Source organism: Vicugna pacos, chromosome 8 (assembly GCF_048564905.1).
Source record: "Vicugna pacos chromosome 8, VicPac4, whole genome shotgun sequence".
NCBI lineage: Eukaryota > Metazoa > Chordata > Mammalia > Artiodactyla > Camelidae > Vicugna > Vicugna pacos.
Genome location: NC_132994.1, coordinates 32,696,377 through 32,718,420, shown reverse-complemented (window position 1 = coordinate 32,718,420; position 22,044 = coordinate 32,696,377). Strand labels below are relative to the sequence as shown.

Sequence of the window (22,044 nt, the reverse complement as noted above, 5' to 3'; positions counted from 1 at the left end):
AAGCAAGTTGTGGCTTGTAATTGGAACACGCCTCCTGCAGTGAGTGCTCAGTGGTAAGTCCTGACACCTGTGCTTAAGCCTCGTGCAGGTGAGGGCAGGTCAGAGGCCGGGGCTCCAAACAGTAACTCCGTGACCGAGTTTGAGTAAGACTTGAAGGAAGGTGAAATTCTTCAGGTCCCTTCTGGTTGTAGGTATCTTTGCTTTCTACCCCATCCAAAAAAGAAAAAAAAATCATAGAATTTCAATATATGTGGGCTTACTTGTAAAAGCCAATTCTCAGAAATAAGAACTCCACACCAAAATTATCCTGATCATTGGAATGGTGAGATTCAATGGACTCTTTAGGGGAGCTTCCAGAGAAATCTAAACTCCCCTGGCCAGTGGTCGGGAAGGAAGGAACATTGATCATCTGCTCTCGCTGTAAGGGCCCCAAACTCCTTGAGTATCTACAGTACGCCAGGCAGGCTGAGAGCTGCACCTGGATTGTCGCTGGTAATCATCTCAGAAGCCCTATGAGGTAAGTTCCCTAATTAAGCCTAGTAAGACAAGAAAGCTAAGACCCTGAAGGGTGTGTATGCTATCTATCTCGTTTAATTCTCATAAAGACTTCGTGTCTGGGGCGCTGTCATTATCTCTGTTTTGTGGTGTGGAAGCAGAGAGAAGGTTTACTGCCTAAATTCACACACCTGGCAAATTGCAGTGCCAGAATTTGAACCCAGGTTTTTTTCTCTCCACCACACCGTCTCAGGAGCCAAACACCTCCTGAGCCACACAGAACTCAAGAGACTCAGACCCCAAACCAATTGCAGATCAGCGGTGTCCTGTCACCCACATACTCTAAGCCCCAGTTTGATCCCAGATATGCGGGTGCTGGTTCTCAAATTGCCCTGGTGAAATGATTGTGGCAACTGTGGACATGTGTGTTCCAGTAAGAGGAAATTTTTTGAGATTGTGAAACTAACTGCTCTGGATGGGATTCTCCATGAGCAGAGCCTGAGACTGGGATTCTTGTGCAACTGACTGAGGACCTGCTCCCAGGAGAGAGGGCCAGGGAAGGCCAGGAGCAAGAGTGTGTCTCTGCACTTTAGCCTCCTTGCCATCCACCAGGAAGCCCTAGAATATGAATGGTTTGGCAGAACTAGTCCTGTTTGAAGCAGAGGAGCCAGTTGGTCATTGAGGTCTTCTCTGGGGGATGGGGTAGCTCACCTGGTAGGGTAGCTTCCTTTGGCCAAGGTCCCTGCTCCAGAAGGGCCGTTGTGAGTGGTTGGCTAGCTCTCCTCAGTGGTTGGAGGAGGGGAGCACTGGTGCAGGGGTTCTGGGCGGGGGTCCATCACATCCACTAAGGGGCAGAGCACCAGAGGGCACATTAGCCCAGGTCACAGGGCCCCACCCTCCGATTCAGTAGGTCTGGGATGGGGCCTGAGAGTTCGCACTTATAAGGGAGTTCCCAGGTGATGTTGGTGCTGATGTTCAGAGGCTGAGAATCACTACATGACAGGGACTTCAAAAAATACGCATTGTATAATCACAAAATCTGGGGGCTAACCACCTTCCTCATTATTAGATCTGAGCTGAAATAAGCGGTTTCCTGTTACATTCAAATAAAACTGACTTCTTAACTGGTGGTAAACTACATCTTAGCTTTCAGGTCAGTGGCAAGAGGCAGGTTTACAGATGCTTGAGCATCAGGTGTTAGGGTCACTAGCCAAATGTGGCGGCTTTTGCCAGAACATTTCTGCAGGGAGAAGTCTGTCCGTTGATTTTATTTTAAGGAGTAAGAATTCGTTTGTTCTAGAGTTTGTGGTCCAGATGGTGAACTGTGCCCTTGACAGAAGTTGAGAACACGGAATGCCACAGCTCCTCCTTCTAGAGGCTCCTGTGTGTAACAGCTGTGTATTCAGAAGTGACAGTGGGGCCCTAAATTACAGGGACTTCTGTTTTTCATAAGTGCTCCCATTTTCTGAGCTCCTATGATGGGTCAGGAATGTGCTAGGGATGTGGCATGCGTTATTTCATTTGTTCCTCACAGAAACCCTGTGGGATAGATGTTTTTACTCCCTGTTTTACAGAGGGGTGTGCTTCCAGAGATTAAGTACCTCGGTCACAGTGATACAGCTGGAAGAGCTGGGGGCCTCTGGTGATGGCCAAGCTGACTCCAGAGTTTGTGCTCTTGGTTTCCACGCTGCCATTGCGTAGCTGTGCAGAGTCAGTCTCTTTGTCTGTCTGCCTAGTGGTCCCCTGCCACTTAACTTGAGGCTCTGCTGACTGTCCACAGTCTCTGAGCTTTTGGATCCACCCCAGTGAGAGTATCTGACTCAGGAAACCTTTCAGTGCCACAGGAAATAGCACAAGGAATGCAGTAAGAACCATCTCTGCCTCTAAAGGAAGTTTTTCATTCAGCAAAAATATTTGTAATACCTGCTATCTCCTGGGCACTGTTCCATGATTTTAACGAGTCCTAGCCTCATTAGTTGGTAGGTAAGAAGCCTGTTTGAGCTTAGAGAGAAGGCCCTGATGGTAAACAGCACAAAAACTGATGCTTCTTGCCTTAAATTGATTTTCAAGATGCACACAGTGTACGCAGACTGAGAACCGTGGCTCCTCCCTGGTACAGACAGCTGAGGCCGTGGCAGGTGGACAGGGCTGGGCTCTGGCCTGAGGCGCACCTGCGGGAATGCAGGTTCTGGACTCTCCTGCCTCTGACAGGCTGAAACACAGTTGCTGGTTTCCTGCTGTTTCTGACACAAGGTGTTAAACCCAAGTCTCCTCCTTGTATCTGACAGGCTGAAATCTCAGCACAGGCACAGTTCCAGGAATGACAGACAAGGCTTATTTTTCAGCATATGTTAGGCTCCACGGTAGTGATGGCTGCCTTGTCGTCAGGTTATTAATACTGATTGCTTGACTCCAAAGTGTTGGTTGTTATTATAGCTTCACCTTTCATTTATCTGTCTCAGAAACAAGAGTTAAGGGATTTCCCCTACAATCCTGAGGAAAAGTCTCTACACATTCTGTAGCAGCCCCTCTGAGTGGGGCTCCAGACCATTAAACAGAATTGCCCGCTTTAGACACTTGCTGTTCTACCCTGACTACAGTCTTCAGGGTTTAACTTATCTGCCGTGGGGAAGGTCTCTCCAGCTTTAAGAATAAAGTCCCGGGATGGAAGGCCCCTGGGGTGCAGTTGACATCTCTACAAAGGAATCCAGAAGTGCATTGTGAGTGATCCATGCCCTTAGGACCTTGCAAAACTAGATTTCCACCATCCTGCTTTTGATATCCTGCTTCTGGTCTGTTACCGGATAAAGAACAAAAAAATGTAAAACAAAAGAGGGCCAGCAAGCATGTCTTTGAGATGAATGGGAGAGCAACGGTCTCAAAAAGCTGCATGCAATTTCAGAGCCTTCAGAGAAATTCTAAGCACGGATTGGGCACTAGCAGCTGCCAAAAGGCAGAAGCAGCAGGCTGTGGGGAGAGTGTATGTTTAAAGTAACTATCTCTCTACACTCATATTAAACTGGCAAAAATTAGGAAGCTGAGTCTTGCCAGGAACTGGGTAAAGCCATGGGTCTAAGGCACTTTGGGTATTGCTGATGGAAGGGCAGCCTGTGCAGCTATTCTGGAGAGGAAGCAGCACTGTGTTTTTTGCAGGGAGGGGAGTTGGATGGAGCCTGGGAGAATATCACTGGGAGCGTGGATGAGCAGCGTATGGTGGCTGCACTTCGATATTTATTATGTAGTAGTGAGAAGCAATGGATTATGTGTACCCCTAGTGCCATGGATGGATCTGAGTGGAAAAAGTAAGCTACAAAATGAAATGTATGAGATTTAAATACATGTGCAGAGAATAGCAAAACACATTTTCCAAAAATGCATTAAAAACAAAAAGATACACATTAAACACATTAGAATGACTAAAGTAAGGGAGGAGGACGTATGGAAATGTGTGCGAATAAGGAAGAGAAGAAATATCTTGAAAGAAGAACTGGAGGGTGGGTACTGGTGCTCAGGCATCTCCCAGTGGGAGCTCTTGTGGGTGTGCATCTCCATTCCACCTGATGGTGTGCTGGTAACTGTGTAACAACCGGTTTTCCAAGGGAAAAATCAATCCAGATTGATGGTGGTTGCTCATTTCCAAGGTGAAAATCCTCCTTCCATGGCTGGGTTCAAGTTATCCACGTGACTCACTGAAAGCCACTGGGAGTCACTCACATTTTGCTCTCTGGAGTCTGCTCAGTGGAGTTCGTAATTCCTTGAGACAGTAAGCTGACTGGTAATTCAGACAGTAACTTTTTGAAAGCCAGAATAGAGGATAAAGCAGGACTTCCATAGTGTCTTTTTATTTGCCTCGTATACAGTGCACACCCTTTAAGAAGGTTCATAGAACATACACCACCACCCCAAAGGAAGTCTGTTTTTTTAACTTTCTTGAAAAATGGTAGTTATGTTTCTATCCCCCCAATCATTACTGACCAAATAAACTATGACTTAAGAATTTTCCCCCAAATGTCTACATTTCTCCCGAAAATGCTACAGTAATGAAACTTGTCTAGCCATCTATATAATTTTCCATGAAAGATGGTAAATGCTATTTGGCAGACAAATGCAATTAGCATCATATTTCCCAGAGGAGAGCTATTTCTTTGAAAGGATTAACCATTACTGATAAAAACGGTAGAGGCCTCTACAAAAATAGTCATAACTTGAAATTGTTTAGCCTTAAAAAACTGCAAACATATGCTAGAAGCATTTTCAAGCTTTCCTTGGAAAGCCAAACCTATTTTCAATTTTTTATTATTTTTTTTAAATTGAACTATAGTTAATTTACAATACTGTGTTAGTTTCAGGTGTACAAAAAGTAATTCGGACATATATATATGTTTATATATACTTTCTCAGTATATTACTCAGTGTGTGTATATATGCTTTTTCAGATTTTTTTCCGTTAGAAGTTATTACAAGATCTTGAATATAATCCCCTGTGCTATACAGTAGGTCCTTGTTTTTTTATCCATTTTATATATAGTAGTGTGTATCTGTTAATCCTAAACACCTAATTTATCCCTCCCCCTGCTTCCCCTTTGGTAACCATAAGTTTGTTTTCTGTGTCTGTGAGTCTGTTTTGTAAATAAGTTTATTTATATTATTTTAGAAAAATTCCATATGTAAAATGATATCATATAATATTTATCTTTGACTTCACTTAGTATGATAATCTCTAGGTCCATCCATGTTGCTACAAATGACATTATCAGATTCTTTTTGTGGCTGAGTAGTATTCCATTGTATATATACATTTTCTTTATCCAATCATCTATCAATGGACATTTAGGTTGCTTCCATGTGTTGGCTATTGTAAACAGTGCTGCTATGAACATTGAGGCACACATCTTTTTGAATTAGAGCTTTTATTTTTTCTGGATGTATACCCAGGAGTGGGATTGCTGGATCTTATTTTTAGTTTGTTAGGGGACCTCCATACTGTTTTGCATAGTGTCTGCACCAAATTACATTTCCACCAACAGTGTAGGAGGGTTCCCTTTTCTCCACATCCTCCCTAGCATTAATTTTGTAGACTTTTTGCTGATGGCCATTCTGATCAGTGTGAGGTGATACTTCACTGCAGTTTTGATTTGCATTTCTCTAATAGTTAGTGATGTTGAGCATCTTTTCATGTGCCTGTTTGCCATCTGTGTGTCTTCTTTGGAGAAACATGTGTTTAGGTCTTCTGCCCATTTTTTGATTGGGCTTTTTTTTCATATTGATCTGTATGAGCTGTTTGTATATTTTGGAAATGAAGCCCTTGTCGGCTGCATCATTTGCAAATATTTTCTCCCAGGCCATAGATTTTCTTTTCATTTTGTTTATAGTCTCCTTTGCTGTGCAAAAACTTTCAAGTTTAATTATATCCCATTTATTTTTGCTTTTCTTTCTTTTGCCTTGGGAGACTGATCTAAGAAAATATTGCTATAATTTATGTCAGAAAATGTTTTCTCTATGTCCTCTTCTAGTTTTATGGTGTCATGTCTTATATTTAAGTCTTTAATCCATTTTATTTTTGTGTACAGTGTGAGGGAATGTTCTAACTTTATTGATTACATGCAGCTGTCCAGCTTTCCCAACACCACTTGCTGAAGAGACTGTCTTTTCTCCATTGAATATTCTTGCCTCCTTTGTCATAGATTAATTGACCATAGGTGAGTGGGTTTATTTCTGGGCTATTCAGTTCCACTGATCTATATGTCTGTTTTTGTGCCATGCTATTTTGATTAATGTAGCTTTGTAGTACTGTCTGAAGTCTGGAAGGGTTATGCCTCCAGCTTTGTTGCTTTTCCTCAGTATTGCTTTGGCAATTCTGGGTCTTTTGTGACTGACTCCACATAAATTTTAGGATTATTTGTTCTAATTCTAAAAAAAATGTCATGGGCAATTTGATGAGGATTGCATTAAATCTATAGATTGCTTTGGGTAGTATAGCCATTTTAACAATATTAATTCTTCTAGTCCAAGAGAATGGGTTTCTTTCCATTCCTTGAATAATCTTCAGTTTCCTTTATCAGTGTCATAGTTCTCACCATTTAAGTCTTTGACCTCTTTGGGTAGGTTTATTCCTAGGTATTTTTTAATGCAATTTTAAATGGGATTGTTTTTTACTTTCTCTTTCTGATATGTCATTGTTAGCGTGAAGAAATGCAACAGATTTTTGTATGTTAATCTTGTAACCTGCTGCTTCGCTGAATTCACTTAGCAGTTTTAATAGTTTTTGTATGCAGTCTTTAGTGTTTTCTATATAGAATATCATGTCATCTACATATAATGGTAATTTTACCTCTTCCCTTCCTATTTGGATACCTTGTATTTCTTTTTCTTGTCCGATTGCTGTGAGAGCAAGACCTACTGAAAAAATTTTTCTTCCCTGTCATCCCAGTAGAGCAAGTGTCTCAGCCTCAACACCACTGACATTTTAGGTCTGATCATTATTTGTTGTGGGGACTGTCTGTACACTGTAGGACATTTAACAGCATCACTGGTCTCTACCCACTTGATGCCCATCCCACCCCCTCAGTTGTTACAAAAATATCTCCAAATATTGCCATATGTCCCCAGGGGGGGCAAAAATCACACCCAGTTAACAACCACTGCATTAGAAATATCCAAATCTTTTCTTTAATCTTTTCATCATGTTGATCACATTGCCACGGAGGAGGCCTTGCCAGGATGGCATTATAAAGCAGCTGTAGCAATGAATGAGCTGCGAGAGTTCCATAAATCTTTATGAACCACTTTTGCTTCTGCTGTTTCACAAATATGCTCCAAGTCCCTTGCACTGTGGACAACTATGAGATCAGTTTTTGCCACATGCTATGACCAACATTCTCTACCATCAGACGTCTTCTTAGTTTCATTTTTAAAGAGAGAAGCCTGGAATAGGTCAAACCCAACCAGTTAAGTTATTACCAGTAGAGCTTCCAAAAGCCTTTCAAGTGGCCCTTCCTGCTTTCTAGCTACTACCAACCCATCATGCCTCACACATTTTAACTTTCTTCCTCTTTCAAAGACTCAACAAGGTAAGGAAATTAGTATCCTGATCCCTTTCTGACCAGTGAGGAAGCTGAAGCTCAGAGGGATTAAGGCCAAACTACAACCAAGGTGACCCAACTTGCTAGGGGCAAGACTGAGCCTAAACACCAGGACCCTGACACATCACTAGATCACACTACCCGTCACCAGCCAAGACTTCCCTGGCTTTCTGTTACTTTCCAAAGAACAGTGAAGAGAAGAGAGGGGAGAGAAGGTGGAGGGAAGGAGGGGGAGAAAGGCACAGAAAGGTGAAGGATGAGAAAAGGCATAGTCATTACTATAATCTCCTAAATTATAACTCATAACTAAGTGAGTTTATGTTGAAATTAATTGTACTAGTTTTACTGATGAAAAAGCCTACTTAACAAGTGGTAAAACAGAAAAATTCCTTCTGTTACACTGCACAGTATATATTATTTCTTCCTGAGAGCTTATTTAAGCTTTCAAATAAAAATCAACTTTTCAGAGTCTTCTGAAATCTGAGCTGGTAAAAGAATTCCAGACTCAAGGGCCCAAACATCTCACTGCACTGAGCTACAGAAGTTTCCCTTCTCTGTCAGTTAACCTGAATTCTTGAGAATTCCTGGAGGACAAATCAAAGGACCAAGACACAGCCAGTCTTTTTGACATGACTCAACCTAGTAAGCCTCCTATCTGAGCGGACCCTGCCAGTGCCAGCAAACAGCTGCAGGGACTCTGCAACTTATTTATGCAGGTACCCTGCTACCCTTTTCTTAGATGACGTGTATTAAAGGTGTGTTTCCTCTGTTATGCTCTATTTTTTCAGTCCTTTGTAAAACACTGTCTTGAGAATTAGAATAATTAGTCTCTGATTCTTCTCTTTGTTGATAAAATCTGTGTATTTTCTACTTTCACCTGAAAAGTAGACCCTCAGCTTAAACCGAGGAGGGTCAATCACATTCCTCCTGTAAAGGGTTGGTATAAATATTTGAGGCTCCTTGGGCCACGTGAGGTCTCTGTCATATATTCCTTTCCCTTTTATTTTAAACAACCTTTTAAAAATGTAAAAACCATTTTTGTCTGCCATACAAAAGGCCTCCAGCTGCCTTAGTCTATCAACCCCATGCCCAAAACAATTAATTTTAAAATTAACTAGCCCATTTGGAATTAGTTGGAACAACTTTACTATCCTGACTCCTGGAGACAAACCGAAGGGAACTAAGGCCAACATGCTGGTAATTCAGAAAGGCCAGTGGAGAAAGGGGTCTCCCAGTGCTGCTCCCCTAAGATGAAGACCTTGACTTAGCCTGGTTTTGCCTTAAGAAGCCTGAACCCAAGGAAGCTGGCCAACAAGGATAGGATTGAAAAAGACACTAACAACAAGGCCAGTTTATCTCACACTGCCTCCTGAGGAAGTTAATGTGGGAAACAGCAGGCTGGTCATGAAAACCCTCTCTGGGCTTAGTTCATTCAGCACGTATCTCACTCGTGCTCAGGTCAAAACGCGCATAAATGAAGCCCCAGAGGGAAATCCAGGCCACAGGAAGTGTCTCCAAGATACGAATCTCAACTTCCACAAAATGGCTCGGCAGACGCCACAAATGATAGGAGAATTTTATTTTAATAAAAATGCCCTTAACCTGGCCCTGTCCCACGCTACTAGAAAGCAGCTTTATCGCTAAAAAGCAATCCATTTATTTGAGCATACTTTTTTTAGGCAATTTTAACGTTTTCCACCGTCTTAACACCACTCTGTATTTCTCACTGCCAGTCTTCTCTTCAAACACTTTTTTCAGGAGAATCCGCATCACTGTCTCTGTTTCTGCTTCTTTATCCTCCCCAATTAGAAGATCCAATGTATCTCCAACTTTCACCTGAAAATTAAAAGAAAACTGAGCCATCATTACATTTTGGGAAATGCAGGCCAATACAAACATCCCCGCTTTGAGATTTCACTAGGTGGCCATCACCCCGGGGGCAGGTGGCTCCTCCATTAACAGTCATGTATCCCTAGTGACTCTGAGAGGTAAAAGGCTCCCCTCTCTGAGAAGGCCCCTCAGACCCATGTGACTCCATATGGAACAGTGCCCCTCCTTCAGACTGAGACAACCGGGTGCTTGTGGATGGTCCCTGTGTTGGGGAGCTCCCATATTCACCTCTACTTCATGATTTAAGGCAACGCCTGAATGGAAGCATTTATTTTGGTAACAACCGTACAAGACAAAGGAAGGAGGGCACAGTCTTAGAGAGTGTGTGCAAAGTAATTGCTACATGCACCAAGATGACAATTTTCAGTGTAACATTTTCATTGATTTCAACCTGAATGAGTTACATAATTGGGGACTGGGCATAATTTGCCGGAAATTACTAACAGTGGAACAGCAGTCAGCTGTATCTTTTAAAGAAATGGAAGTAATTTCCTACACTGGCTGGCCCCATCATCAGGAAGAGCCAGGACTCAACGCACAAGGACAGCAGTCAGCTGTATCTTTTAAAGAAATGGAAGTAATTTCCTACACTGGCTGGCCCCATCATCAGGAAGAGCCAGGACTCAACGCACAAGGATGGAATGGCACAGAAAAGAGGGTCGAGATGAATGCTAACTCGATGGGCTGAGGGCAAACCCATTCTTGCCCAGGTGGGAGCTTTGGGTTGAATGAGTGCAGGGCATGCTCTGGGGCGGTCATGTCAGTGCTGCCCGGGAGTTGCCCACGACAGACACCTAGCCCTGGCAACTCAGGATGCCAGGGGATCTGCCCAGCAACTCAGGAAGGGGCTAAACTGACTCAGATGCCATATGCTTCTTTTGTGAGAACACCAGCCAGGATGCCAGAGACTGTCTCAGACCACTCACCACGGCTTCCAAGCTGGGGGTTGGGGGGAGGCTGCAGGGGCAAAGAGACGGGACATAAGGACATGGATGGATGGAACCCCATGTGTGCCCGTTTAAAAGCCTACTAGAAGACTTCTGTTTAAGGAGCATGGTGTAAATGCTTAAATTTACCTTATTTTCCAATGAATGCTCTCTGAGGCAGTCACAACTTCATACTATTGGAACATCTATACCTCACTAGGGCAAGCCACCCACTCAGCAGGCGCAGTACTCAGTCTACAACGTGGGAATGCACACCTGCTCACTACAACACCACACTGGTCAGTCCGGGCAGCCGGATGTAAAACTCACACAGGGGCTGATTTTACACCATTAACTTTCTCCCCTCTGGGCTGAGCAGACAAGGTCACACCACCACCAGGCATGAAGACTGCTTCTCCTCTTGGGTTTGAAAGATAGGCTGAACCGGGCATCATCCAGGCTGGGGGCAGAGGGTGAGGGTGGGCAAGGTCTGTCCTCCTATATTTCTGCTGGGTTCAGTTAAAAAAAACAAAAGACCATTTGGCCTTATGTAGACATTTAAAATCAATGTCCAGAAATACGACACTTGGGAACTCTGCTTCATCTTTTTTGGCATAACTCTGTCATTAAAATTCACTTTTTAACAAGTAATATATGCACATGAAACAAAATGTAAAAGTACAAAAGGATACACTGAGAAAAGGCAACCCCTGTGTATCCTTTCATAGATATACCACACGTGATGTCTGCCCCTTCCGAGAAGTGTGGACAGTTTAGGTGGTTACTTCTAGGGCAGAGAATAGGACAGGAATGTTTCTCCTTTACCCAGCCAATCCCAGGAAGAGGTGAGCTTAGGAAGGCTTCACCCCCTACACTTGGGATCCACACACCCTCTATTTAAGTCAACAGTTACCCAGCTCCTACTGCACTCTGGGCCCCACCTGGTTTGCAGCTCACAGGAAAGATCTGCTCAGCTGTAGGCAGCCAGGGTTGGAGTTGCAGCATCAGACAAGAGCTGGACCCTCAGGACCAGCAGCCACACACAGGTCCACGGAGCAGGCCACAGAAGGGGAAGTGTCCTTTAGTCCCTGCAAGGCCCTGTCCTTTCTACTGTGGGAGATGGCACAGTAGACACAAAGTGAAACTGGCTGGAATTAGGGACTGTTCCAAATATCTACATTTCCAATCTCCCCTTAGCTGCAGTTACTATGGCTACCAGGCCTCCTAGTAACAAGGCAGCCGAGTGTTAATACTGGCCCCTTCCTTTGCTGACCCTCAGGAGAAATCTGGAAGGCAGCCAAGACAACAGAACACCCAAGGCAGAATGAAGAAGCAGCAATTAGGCTGTAGTTAACAATCTCAGAGCAGAGGGAGAAAAATAGACTTGTGGTGTCTGTAAATGAGGCCCTGGCACAGAGGCATCTTGCACCAAGAACAGGTCTTGTCTTTGGAATGCTGCAGCTGGCGAGGAGGGGGGCTGGGCTACAAGCAGGAAACAGCAATTAAGGGACAAGAAGGACCTGATCTCCAGATGCACATCTCACCAAGGAAGGACTGACACCTGCAGCCTGAATCCAGCAGGTCAGTTGCCATCAGAGGGATGTGGGCTTGTGATTTGGCAGCCAAGCCAAAACAAGTCCTGGGGAGTACCCCCTAGTTTCCCCTTAGCTGCAAGAACTATCCTGAGCCCAGGGAGCAAGGATTCTGAAGACAGCCTCAGTGCTCACCCAGGTCCACGGCCGGTGGCTCACACCCTCCCCCATCCCAGGGCAACAGGATGCAGCTCAGGTCCTCCAACCTCAGGGGTGTTTTGAAATATAAGAGAAGCTATAATAAAAACAATCTACAAAAGTGTCTACTATAACCTAATTAAAAAAAATAGCTATTATTAAAAAAAAGTGTCTAACTTCCCTAGAACACATGTTCTCTGGACACTAAGACATTATGTCTGCCAGTGTCTCATAGGTCTATGTCTTTTTGAAGGGTCTCTATCATATACTTTATAAAATTTATTAACTTTTACTATCGTTATTGTTTTTTCCAATAACTCGTAAAAAATTCAGAAAATAAAATGCATGAAGAAAATACAACCCACAATGCCCCACTCAATAAATATTAGTATTATTAACATTTTAATTCTAGATGTATAAGATTTATTTTTATTAAAACATATATTTTTAAAATATATATATGATTTATTGTAACACAACCAAATACTAGAAATACATTTTCTTATAACACTTATGAGTGACTTCTTTCACTTAACAATAGTGTTGATACAGAGCTATGAGGAAATATGGAACCTTCTTTTTGGTAGCTGCCCTGCACACAGAGCAGTGTATCCAGCAGGCACTGCTGAGCAGGACAGCATTACACATCTGCTCAGGTCACAGCTGGCCACAGAAACCTCTACGTGAATCAAATGTTTCTTTTTAGCCTGACTTATTATGATTTCATAGGGGCTACCATCAATGATTTATTGGTTTAATTAATAGATTTTTGCCAGTTCTGATAGTGGCTTATCTTAAAATTTTAAAGAAAAAGGGGAAGATTTGTCTCAGTCATTACGGCTGCAAAGAGCAAGTGGTCTGTGTGACTGAAGCTGGCTGGTGATGCTCACTATGTGACCAGGCCTGAGGGAGACCTTAGAGGGGAAGGCAGACCTACTCGAGGAGCCACTGACACCCCAAGGAAGGAGCCTGAGGGGAAACTGGGGGAGGCATTAACTGAGTACTGGCAAAGCAGCAGACACAAACATCTGGCTGTCATAATATCTCACCGTTCTGCTTTTCTTCCATAATTTTTCCCCATTCAGCCTGAGTTCACCTTTGTAGAATGCATCTTCCACTTTGCTTAAAAAAAAAAAGTCAAAGTGCTTTAAAATAGAAATATATTCAAAACAATTATACAGGTTTGAGAAAAATGCCTACTGTTAATGCTTACTCCGACAGGGACCAACATCCCTGCAGAATCTCCATTCTGGGTTCGAAGAAAGTGAAAGCCAACTGCTCCCTTATGTATCTGAACAGGGAAACCAAAGGGCATTTCCCAATGGATGCCGGCCCATGGCAGAGATCTGCTGGTGCTGGGAACCAGATAACCAGCGCTCTGCTGGGGCTCCCAAGCAGGTTAGCTCATGTGTTAACTGGCCGGCCAGTGTTCTGCACTTGACTCCCTCCCCAACAACCGCCTTCAAGGTGGTAGCTCCCGTGATATACAACGGCCAGAATGTGTGGACACTCCCTTCCCTGCACGTGCTCTGAGAGAAAACCCAGGCACCACATGTATGGTGAGGTTATTAAGAAATCCTCTGCTAATCTGCACTGAGGCTGGGGAAATTCCAATCCAGCAGCAGCTGATCTTCCTAAATTTAATCAGTGGGCAACGAGATCAGGGGAGGACGTGGACAAAAATCTCGTTCCTGTTAATGCTCTGATTCCAGGTAACTGACATCTGGGGTTCTGCTTATGAACAGTGTCAGTTACTACTCTGAGAGATGGACAGGCCTCTTATGAGCTTGCCAGATTGTAGAGAAAATGCAAGTCCCAATCAGGGTGCCTGTAGGCTCAGGGTCATCTTTATGAGTCCTTAAGCTTCATGGGTTGAAAAATTAAATGATGCCATTATATTAGGACATAAAGGTACAAATTACACAAGGGAATCTTTCTTAATTTATTATTCATACCACAATTCTTACCTTGCATGCAGTATGCATGCAATGACTGCAAAGAAATGAACAAACTATGGGGATCACTATTCTTATATAATTAGTCTAAAAGAGAAAGAATGAGAATATTAAAGATATCTTGAAAGTTACACTTAGTAGCTCTATGCACTATATATGAACGCACATAGTATTTTTTTCATAATCATGGCTAACATATATTGAGGACCTACTATGTGCCAGGCACTGTTATAAATGCCTTAGATAGATAAGAGAGATAACTTATTCAATCCTACCCACCACTTCTAAAGCAGGTTCTGTTACCCCCATTTTACAGATGAGGAAACTGCAGAGATTTTAAGTAAGCTGTCCAAGGTCATACACAGAACCAGGATGGAAACCCCAGTAGTCTGGCTACAGAGCCTGCGTTCTTAACCACCATGTGATACTGCTTCCGTTGACTCCAAGAGGTACCTTCTCACGCTGCAGCATTTGTGAAACCCATGTACATTCTAAGCTTGCTATGTACATCTAACATGGTGATTCCTTTTTTCCTCAAGAAGCTGTTATTACACCAATGGTTCATTTTACAGTTGATTATGTCTTAGAATCAAGGAAATACAGCACGTGGGATTTGCAGGCAGTCACCTGACTTCTTTGGAAATTTTCTCACCTATAGAATAAAATAATTGAAACAGGTTACCTATAAAGTCCTTTCACACCTATAGTTACTCTTAAGGTAACATGAGCCATGGGACTGTAACACTGCTTTAAAATAACCAGTAAGACACGAAAGTGACTTTGTAATAAAAACCACACACTTACTTTCTTCCGATATCCAGACCTGTCTTCAGGATAACATCATACCGGAAAGACTGCACTACTTTGTCCAGGTCTTTATAGTCTTTGACCACACTGGGGTCATCCTCGGTCTCGTCTTCCTGTTCACTCATCTCACTACGATCTCTCTCGTCTTCAGATTCCTCTTCATCTTCAACTTTTTGCAGAGTCTTTTTAGTGGACTTTTTAGAACTTACATTACTTTTGAGTCTTATGGAAAATGGGAAAATATATTCCGGAGATACTAAAAGCCCTGGGAGTCTCAGTGAGAAAATGTTATGGAAAAGTGTTTTATAATTTGATGCATTTAACTTGGTACTAGAAAAATATAAGTATCGATTCCAGGAAGCACAGGGTTTGTGTGACGGTGTCCCTTGCAGCACTCGGCAGAGTCCAATCCAGGCATCTGGCTTTCTAAAAGCACAGGTGGGCAATCTGACACTGGTCATAGCCATGGCACATATAACCTAGGACAGACAATAACTTAGTTTTATTTCACCAGTGCGGCATGCTGGCATTTTTACAACATGAACCATACACACCATGAACACTATATCTAGTCCTGTACTTATGCTCCCCCTACAAAAGGCCATATTGGTCTGCACGTACTAGGTGAGTCTTCTAGCTGTAATTAACATGCTTACATCATAGGGTGGTCATGAAGTTCAAACTAGACACTCATATGTGTGAAAACACTGGTTCTACTCTTCTTCACCACCCCCCACCTCCCAATTAGCTTTGGTACTGACTGCTACTGAAAAATATTAACAATAGTTCTCAATGATATATTTTAAAAAAGAAAATCTCACGTCAAGAAAGACTATTTACTGACATACGTTACATTCTTACAATATTGACTTTGCTGGGGACACCAGATCATGACTTTATAAAACCCAGAGTGAATCTCTAAACTTTATTTCAACCTCCAACCCCAACAAACCAGAGCTAGGAATGAGCAAATTGGATCCACAAACTAGGTAACTATTTCCTGAGGCACTGAGGTGCTGACATGCCACAGAGCAACCAATTCCTATATGATCACAAAGGCAGCAGAAACCTTCTTACTACGATGGTGATAGACCTCCCCCAGTACCTCAAGATGGTTTTGGAGACCATGATTTAGTAATGTAAGAAGGGTTGCCATATGGTCAAAATCCTCATACTTCAAGGCTGTGGCAAACTTTCCCTTGTGCCAAGGCTATACTTTCAGACTGATTTCTTTGATAATGATTAGCGTGATTTTTCCTCCGTACTTTCCATTCATCATAAAGCTGACAACAGTAATTACCTGTAAGCCTACTCGAAAGCACATAGGTAGCTACTTCCAATTATATTTGTTAACATTTTGGGCCTTATTTCTGTTGGCGTGAATGAGGCAGACAACATAAGCTCTACTCTGTATCTCATTGCTCTTGGGACCCCAATCTGATTCTTTAATGAGAAATAAAGCAGGCTCAGTAGGGCTGTGTTTCAACATAACCATAATTTGAAATAATTTTTAAATGCTATAAAATTCATAGAGTAAAATACTGACTAGAAATTACTTGGAGCACCTTAAAGAGAAACAGAAATTACTTTTATACATATTTTATCTAATTTAATAGTGAATGAATAACAAGCTTTCATAGAAAGAACTTTAAACTTTATACATGCGGAATAAAGGAAGAAACTAGTATATTTCATTACTTCCCAGACTTTGTATTTCATGAACCACTACAATCAAAATTTTTTTAAAAGTTACCTAATGAAGGACTACTTTTTGCTTTGCCATGTAAAGATTTGTTTATCCTTTATTCTGCCAAGTAAGGATTTTTTAGTAGTAATTACCACTATTATTACCATAATTTTTGAGAGGAAATTTCAATTATTATATATGAAAAGTATTTTTATAGTAGAAAATCTGAAAAAAAAAGCAAAGAAAATGCAAACCACTCATAATCTACTCTGTAATAACCACTGTTAACATGACATATATCCTTCACAGAGTAAAATTTTCAGAAAAATAATCTACTCACAAGCAGAGCCTTTCACACCTTCCCACCCAGAACACACAGGAACGTGGTCAGAGCTCTCTATCATCAGTCTTAGGACTTCTGTTGGGCCAACAGTCTAGACTCATTAGAATTTATCCAAGTGATGTCTACCTTATGGGCCAAGACACCCCTGGCTGAAATCACTACCTGCTATTGGGCCTAGACCAGACTGGTTTATAAGATGCTCATGTAATGGAGAAGATGATGACTGGCATTAATAATGATGATTTGCCTATCTTTAGGTTAGCATTTTTCTAACTATGAGTCATGAGCCATTATTAAAATTTTTACTTATAACTCAGCGGTACATGTACAAGGTCCTGGGTTCAATCCCCTTGCCTGCTGTTAAAATAAATAAATATGTAAATAAATAAACCTAATTATCACCCCCCAAAAAAAACCAAAAATTTTTTTTTTACTTTTTAAGAAGCAGAAATTGAAGAGAATAGAAAATATTACAGTGCGTCACTTATAGTAAGAGTAACTACTGCCTCATGAGGCTTTGGTTATAGTTACATACATACACATATACATACACACACACTCTGTCATCATGAAAACGTATTTGCCGTGGCTATCAATTTTAAAAAAACAGTCTGAAAACACTGGTCTAAGTGACTTCAGCAAAGTGTTTTTTGCTATCAGGTATAATGCCAAAGGCCCCACGTATGCCTTGGAGCTCAGGATTTGGCTGCATAGTCTACCCCAGTTAATAACACTCAAAATGCCGTATGTGTCTGCAGAGATGAAAAGGGCAGCCTCTCAAGGCTATGTGCAGGTCCCTCATTTTCCAGATGAGTACAAATGAGACTTGCAGCAATTTAACAATCTGCTAAGTCGTACAGCTAGTAAATGACACAGCCAGGGAACTCCAAGGCCGAGTCGTCTTAATGCTCACTGTTGTTGACTATGGATCAGGCATTGTTCTACATAGTAACTTATTTATTCCTTCCAACAAGCCCATCTCAGTTACAGGGTCACACAGGTACCAAACGTTCTAATCCAGGCTCCCTGGCTCCTCGATCAAGGCCACTACACTTTCTGCAACACCAGGACATTTATTTTTCATGTTCTCTTGAACAAAAGGTAACCTTACCGACTGCAATACAGATAGAGAGAATGGACAGTTTCCGTAGTAGAGGAGTGGGAGGAAGGGTTGCCCCACATGGAGGAAATCCTAAGAGGAGACAACCTGGAGGAAGGCAGCCCTGTCTCTGTCAGTCCTGGCCTCCCACATGCCTCCCCCAACCCCATCTTGCCTTTACACCACACTGCTGTCCCATTTTCTCCGTGAATATCACAGTGATATTCATCTACACTAGGAAACTTTTACTAGCACCAAGTAACTGTTTCATATCACATTCACATGTAATTACAATAAATGTAACCAAAATGTCAAGCTAAGCATTACCTTCGAATTTGTTGGCTAATAACTCCCTCTCTGTGCAATCTGCCTCACTCTCCAGCAGGCAAACACTGAGAAATGCTGGAGGTTTAGAACATAAAACTGAAAAAACATATTAACCTAATTTTTGCTGGAGATCATGACCATTAGCAGATGTTAACAGTGGACACCCAGGGCCACAGGGGTGGAGTCTGAGAACCCAGGCTATGTCTCAGCTTTGAACCTGGTCAGAGGAGTGGGAGGGCTTAGGAGAGAGGCCTAACTGGGCCCAGAGCCTCTTCAACCAGAGCAGCAGTGCTGCTGAAAACTGGGGTTCCTTACATTTAATTTGAAAAAAGGATTCCATCCTTTAAAAAAAAAGCTTCTGTCCTTTTCGTATGGCTTCCCCCTCTTCCAGGCTCCACACAAGACCCACCCTCCCCTGCCCACACCAACATCCCCTTTTCCAAACTCACGCTGTACCAATGCTGTGTAGCTTTTATACTATTCTGATCTCTCAAACTCTAAGGGCAGTAACAGGGCAGGAACCGTGCCCCACTCCTCCTTCCCATCCCCAGTCTGCTCACCACATACAAAAACCAGTGAACATTTGCAGATTTATTTTCCAGAAGTGAAATGGGCATTCTACCCATTCCTGCATCCATGCCCTCACTCACCTGCCCGCATATGCCAAGTGGCCAGCTAAGCCTAGGATGAAACAGTTTTTGTCCTCAAGGAACCACCACTTAAGTGGAATGTGGGCAAGTAACCCCGGCTGGCAGGGAACACAAGTGAAAGCTGAGGTCCAGAGGAGGCCGGACCCTGCACAGGCTGAAGCCCAGAACAGGGATGCCTGAGTTCTGATAGCAAAAGTGGCCTGAAACTGAGGTTTGGGGAAACATCAAGTCATAAGAGTAGTTCTTCACTTTCTAATGGCCCGTTTCCATCGGCGTGCTGTTATTTCTTATTCAAAAACCAACCAACCAACCAACCTTCTCTTAACCCCACCACCCCAGCTACCTTTTTTCTTGCTTCTCTTTACAACAGAATTCCTCAAAAGGGTTGTCTGTACTCTCCTCAATGCCTCTCATTTTCCAAATCCAAAAAGGTCATCTGTTGCTCCTCATCTTACTTGACTTCTCAGCAGCACAGGAAACCACTCATGATTCCCCTCTTGTTCACCTGGCTTCCAGAACAGCTCATTCGGTCTTCCTACCTCACCCACTGCTGCTTCTCAGGCTTCCTTTGCTGCTTCCTTCTCTTCTCACCAACACCTAATGTTGCAGGCCCCAGAGTTTAGTCTCTGGTCCTCTTCGTCTTTACATCCAGCTCAACTCCATCAGTCAGACAGTTCTGACAAACGCGTATCAAGATGCTGGACATTTCCATGGCTTTTAGTACAGCGGCCTGTGACTGCTATCCTTGGAAAGGTCTGCTCACCAGGTTGGTCCTTGGCTGGTGTCTGGGAACTTGGATTTCAGGAGGGTTCTCGCCATCCCAGAACCAACAGGAGTGGCTCACTGTGCCTAAACTGTTTGCACAATTTGATTTATGCTGAATATCTCTTTCCTTTAGGAATCTGGAATTTTGGTACAGGCTAGGTACAGGGTGCCTATAAAGCCCAATAAATACACTGGGCACTGAGTCTCTAAAGAGCTTTCCTGATAGACATTTCACAAATGTCACAATTTCTTGCTGGAGGAATTAAGCATGTCCTGTGTGCTCCACTGGGAGAGGGCCCTTGGAAGACTGCACCCAGGTCCCTCCAGACTTTGTCACTTGCATTTTCTCCCTGGCATGGTGTCCTCTGTAGTCTTTTGCTGTAATAAATCATAGCTGTGACCCACAGCTGAGTCCTGTTGAGTCTTCCTAGTGAAATCAATAAACCTAGGGGTGGTCTTGGGACACCATATCCAACTGCCTATTTGACATCACCATTTGGGTGCCTAACAGTCACCTCAAACTTAATTGGCCCCAAAACAAACTTCTGATATATCCCCAACCCCAAATGTACTCTACCCATGGCCTTCCCCATCTCCTGTATTGGTAATTCCACCCTTCTAGCTCCTGAGAACAAAAGCTTCCAGTCATTCTCGACTCTTCTCTTTCCCTCCTACCCAGATCCAGGTTGCCTTATCTCCAAAATATGGTCAGTATCCCCTCTCTTCTCATTGTTCCCACTGGTACCACAGCTTCAGGCCTCCATCTGTATCACCAGGGTTACTACAAAGGCTCCGATCCAGTGTGTTCTCCATAGAGCAGTCAGAGCAATTCTTTTAAAAAGTAATTTACATCACATCACTCCTTTTCTCGAAACACTCCAAAAGCACTGAGAAAAGCAAAATCCCTACCTTAGCCTCCAGCCCTATGTGATCTGGCCCCTCTGCTTCCTCTCTGGACCTCATCTCCTGCCTTTCCCAACCTGGCTCACTCAGCTCCTTCCTGATGACCCTCATACACAACAGGCACACTTCGGGATGGACGCCTTTGTTCCAGGTGTGCCTAGAACACTCTTAGCCCAGATATCTGCAAGGATAACTCACCCTCACCTCAATGAGGTCTACTCATTCCAACTCTACTGAATAGGCATCTTACCCTTCCAATCGCCCCTCACTCTGCTCTACCTTCTTCCGCCACAGCACTTATTACCTGCTATCGTATATAATTTACTGGACGGTTTTGTTTTGTTTTGTTTTGTTTTTTGATGTCTTGCCTTCTAGAATATTAACTGTTTACCTGTGCTTTTTCCCTCTGTTCAATCCCAAGTGCCCAGAATAGTGCCTGGCACGTGGTAAGTGCTTAATTAAATACTGTGAAATTAAAGTAGATCAGAAAAGTGCATTAGAATGAAGAACAAAGATGGGGCTGGACTAATGGGTAAGAGCCTAGATCTCAAAGGGCCCGCCATACCAGAGTTTGGACTTGACCCAGAGAACATGACAGCTATAGTCATGTTCTTAAGTAGGGAAGTGATCTGACAGGAGTGCATTTTAAAAGACTTCTTTGGCAACAGTGTGAACGTTGAGTAAGGGGATGATCACGGCAGGAAGCCTGAAGGAAGTTTTGGGTTAGAGCTTCAGGAGAGAGAGAAAATCTGTGAGCTAACCAAAGGCTGTAAAAAAAAAAAAAAAGGCAAAGACTGGAACGCAGAGGCAACGCTGTCCTTGACCTGCGGGACATTTGGAATCATCCCACATTCCTGAGCCTGTTTACTACTCCATATGGAGAACCTGATCTACTTGCTTTTAGGTCAATTGCAACTAAAAATTCTCCCTTCTCCTGGAGATCGCGGAAGCTGACGAACTGCTCCCTCCCTACCCCCGCAGGCTGCGAACTTTCCCGGGTCCTCAAGGTCAAGGGAAACTGGACACCAGGGTCCTCGAGCTCCCGGTCTGCATCTGGAGCCAGCGAGTGAACGGGGTCCGGGGGCAGACGACCCCGGCCCTCCAGGATCCCCCGGCCCCTCCAGCCCCCGGGGCCACGGGGCGTACCGAGCTGGCCGAGCCGGGGAAGGACACGAGAGACTCACGCGGAGAATCTGCAGGAACGCAGGCGGGGGAGAGGAGCTCTCCGCGCGGGTATTTCACACGTGCGCGCGATGAGGCAACAGAAGGGGGCGCGGGTCAGGGGCACGGCACGTCAGGGAAGCAGTTACCTGTACGTCAGCGCCGCTCCTCCCTCTTCCCCACCCCCACACCCGGCCGCGCCGACTGCCGGACTCCAGAGGCCC

General features: G+C 43.5%; 1 protein-coding gene across 3 annotated transcripts; it reads right to left on the bottom strand.

Moving 5' to 3' along the window:
• Window positions 1-9,141: 9,141 nt before the first annotated feature.
• Window positions 9,142-22,039, bottom strand: MTRES1 (mitochondrial transcription rescue factor 1). Of its 3 annotated transcripts, none has more exons than XM_031680178.2 (4): window positions 21,970-22,039; window positions 14,883-15,364; window positions 13,173-13,245; window positions 9,142-9,413 (listed from the first exon to the last, which is right to left on the bottom strand). In XM_031680178.2, the coding sequence occupies exons 2-4, from the start codon at window positions 15,350-15,352 to the stop codon at window positions 9,234-9,236; spliced, it is 723 nt and encodes a 240-aa protein (XP_031536038.1). In that variant the 5' UTR covers window positions 15,353-15,364; window positions 21,970-22,039; the 3' UTR covers window positions 9,142-9,233. The 3 variants fall into 3 exon arrangements, with proteins under 3 accessions (XP_031536038.1, XP_006205687.1, XP_015095902.1); XM_006205625.4 differs by having other exon boundaries at window positions 21,844-21,976; XM_015240416.3 differs by lacking the exon at window positions 21,970-22,039 and adding an exon at window positions 21,806-21,954.
• Between the last annotated feature and the right edge of the window lie 5 nt (window positions 22,040-22,044).

What these genes read in the sequence shown, in the direction of transcription:
- MTRES1 (XM_031680178.2), bottom strand. Translation starts at nt 15,352, where the DNA reads ATGGCTATGACCAGTGTCAGATTGCCCACCTGTGCTTTTAGAAAGCCA. An exon ending in GGTCTGGATATCGGAAGAAA is followed by an intron (nt 13,246 to 14,882) that starts GTAAGTGTGTGG and finishes TTTTTTTTTAAG; the next exon opens with CAAAGTGGAAGATGCATTCT. An exon ending in TATGGAAGAAAAGCAGAACG is followed by an intron (nt 9,414 to 13,172) that starts GTGAGATATTAT and finishes TTTAATTTTCAG; the next exon opens with GTGAAAGTTGGAGATACATT.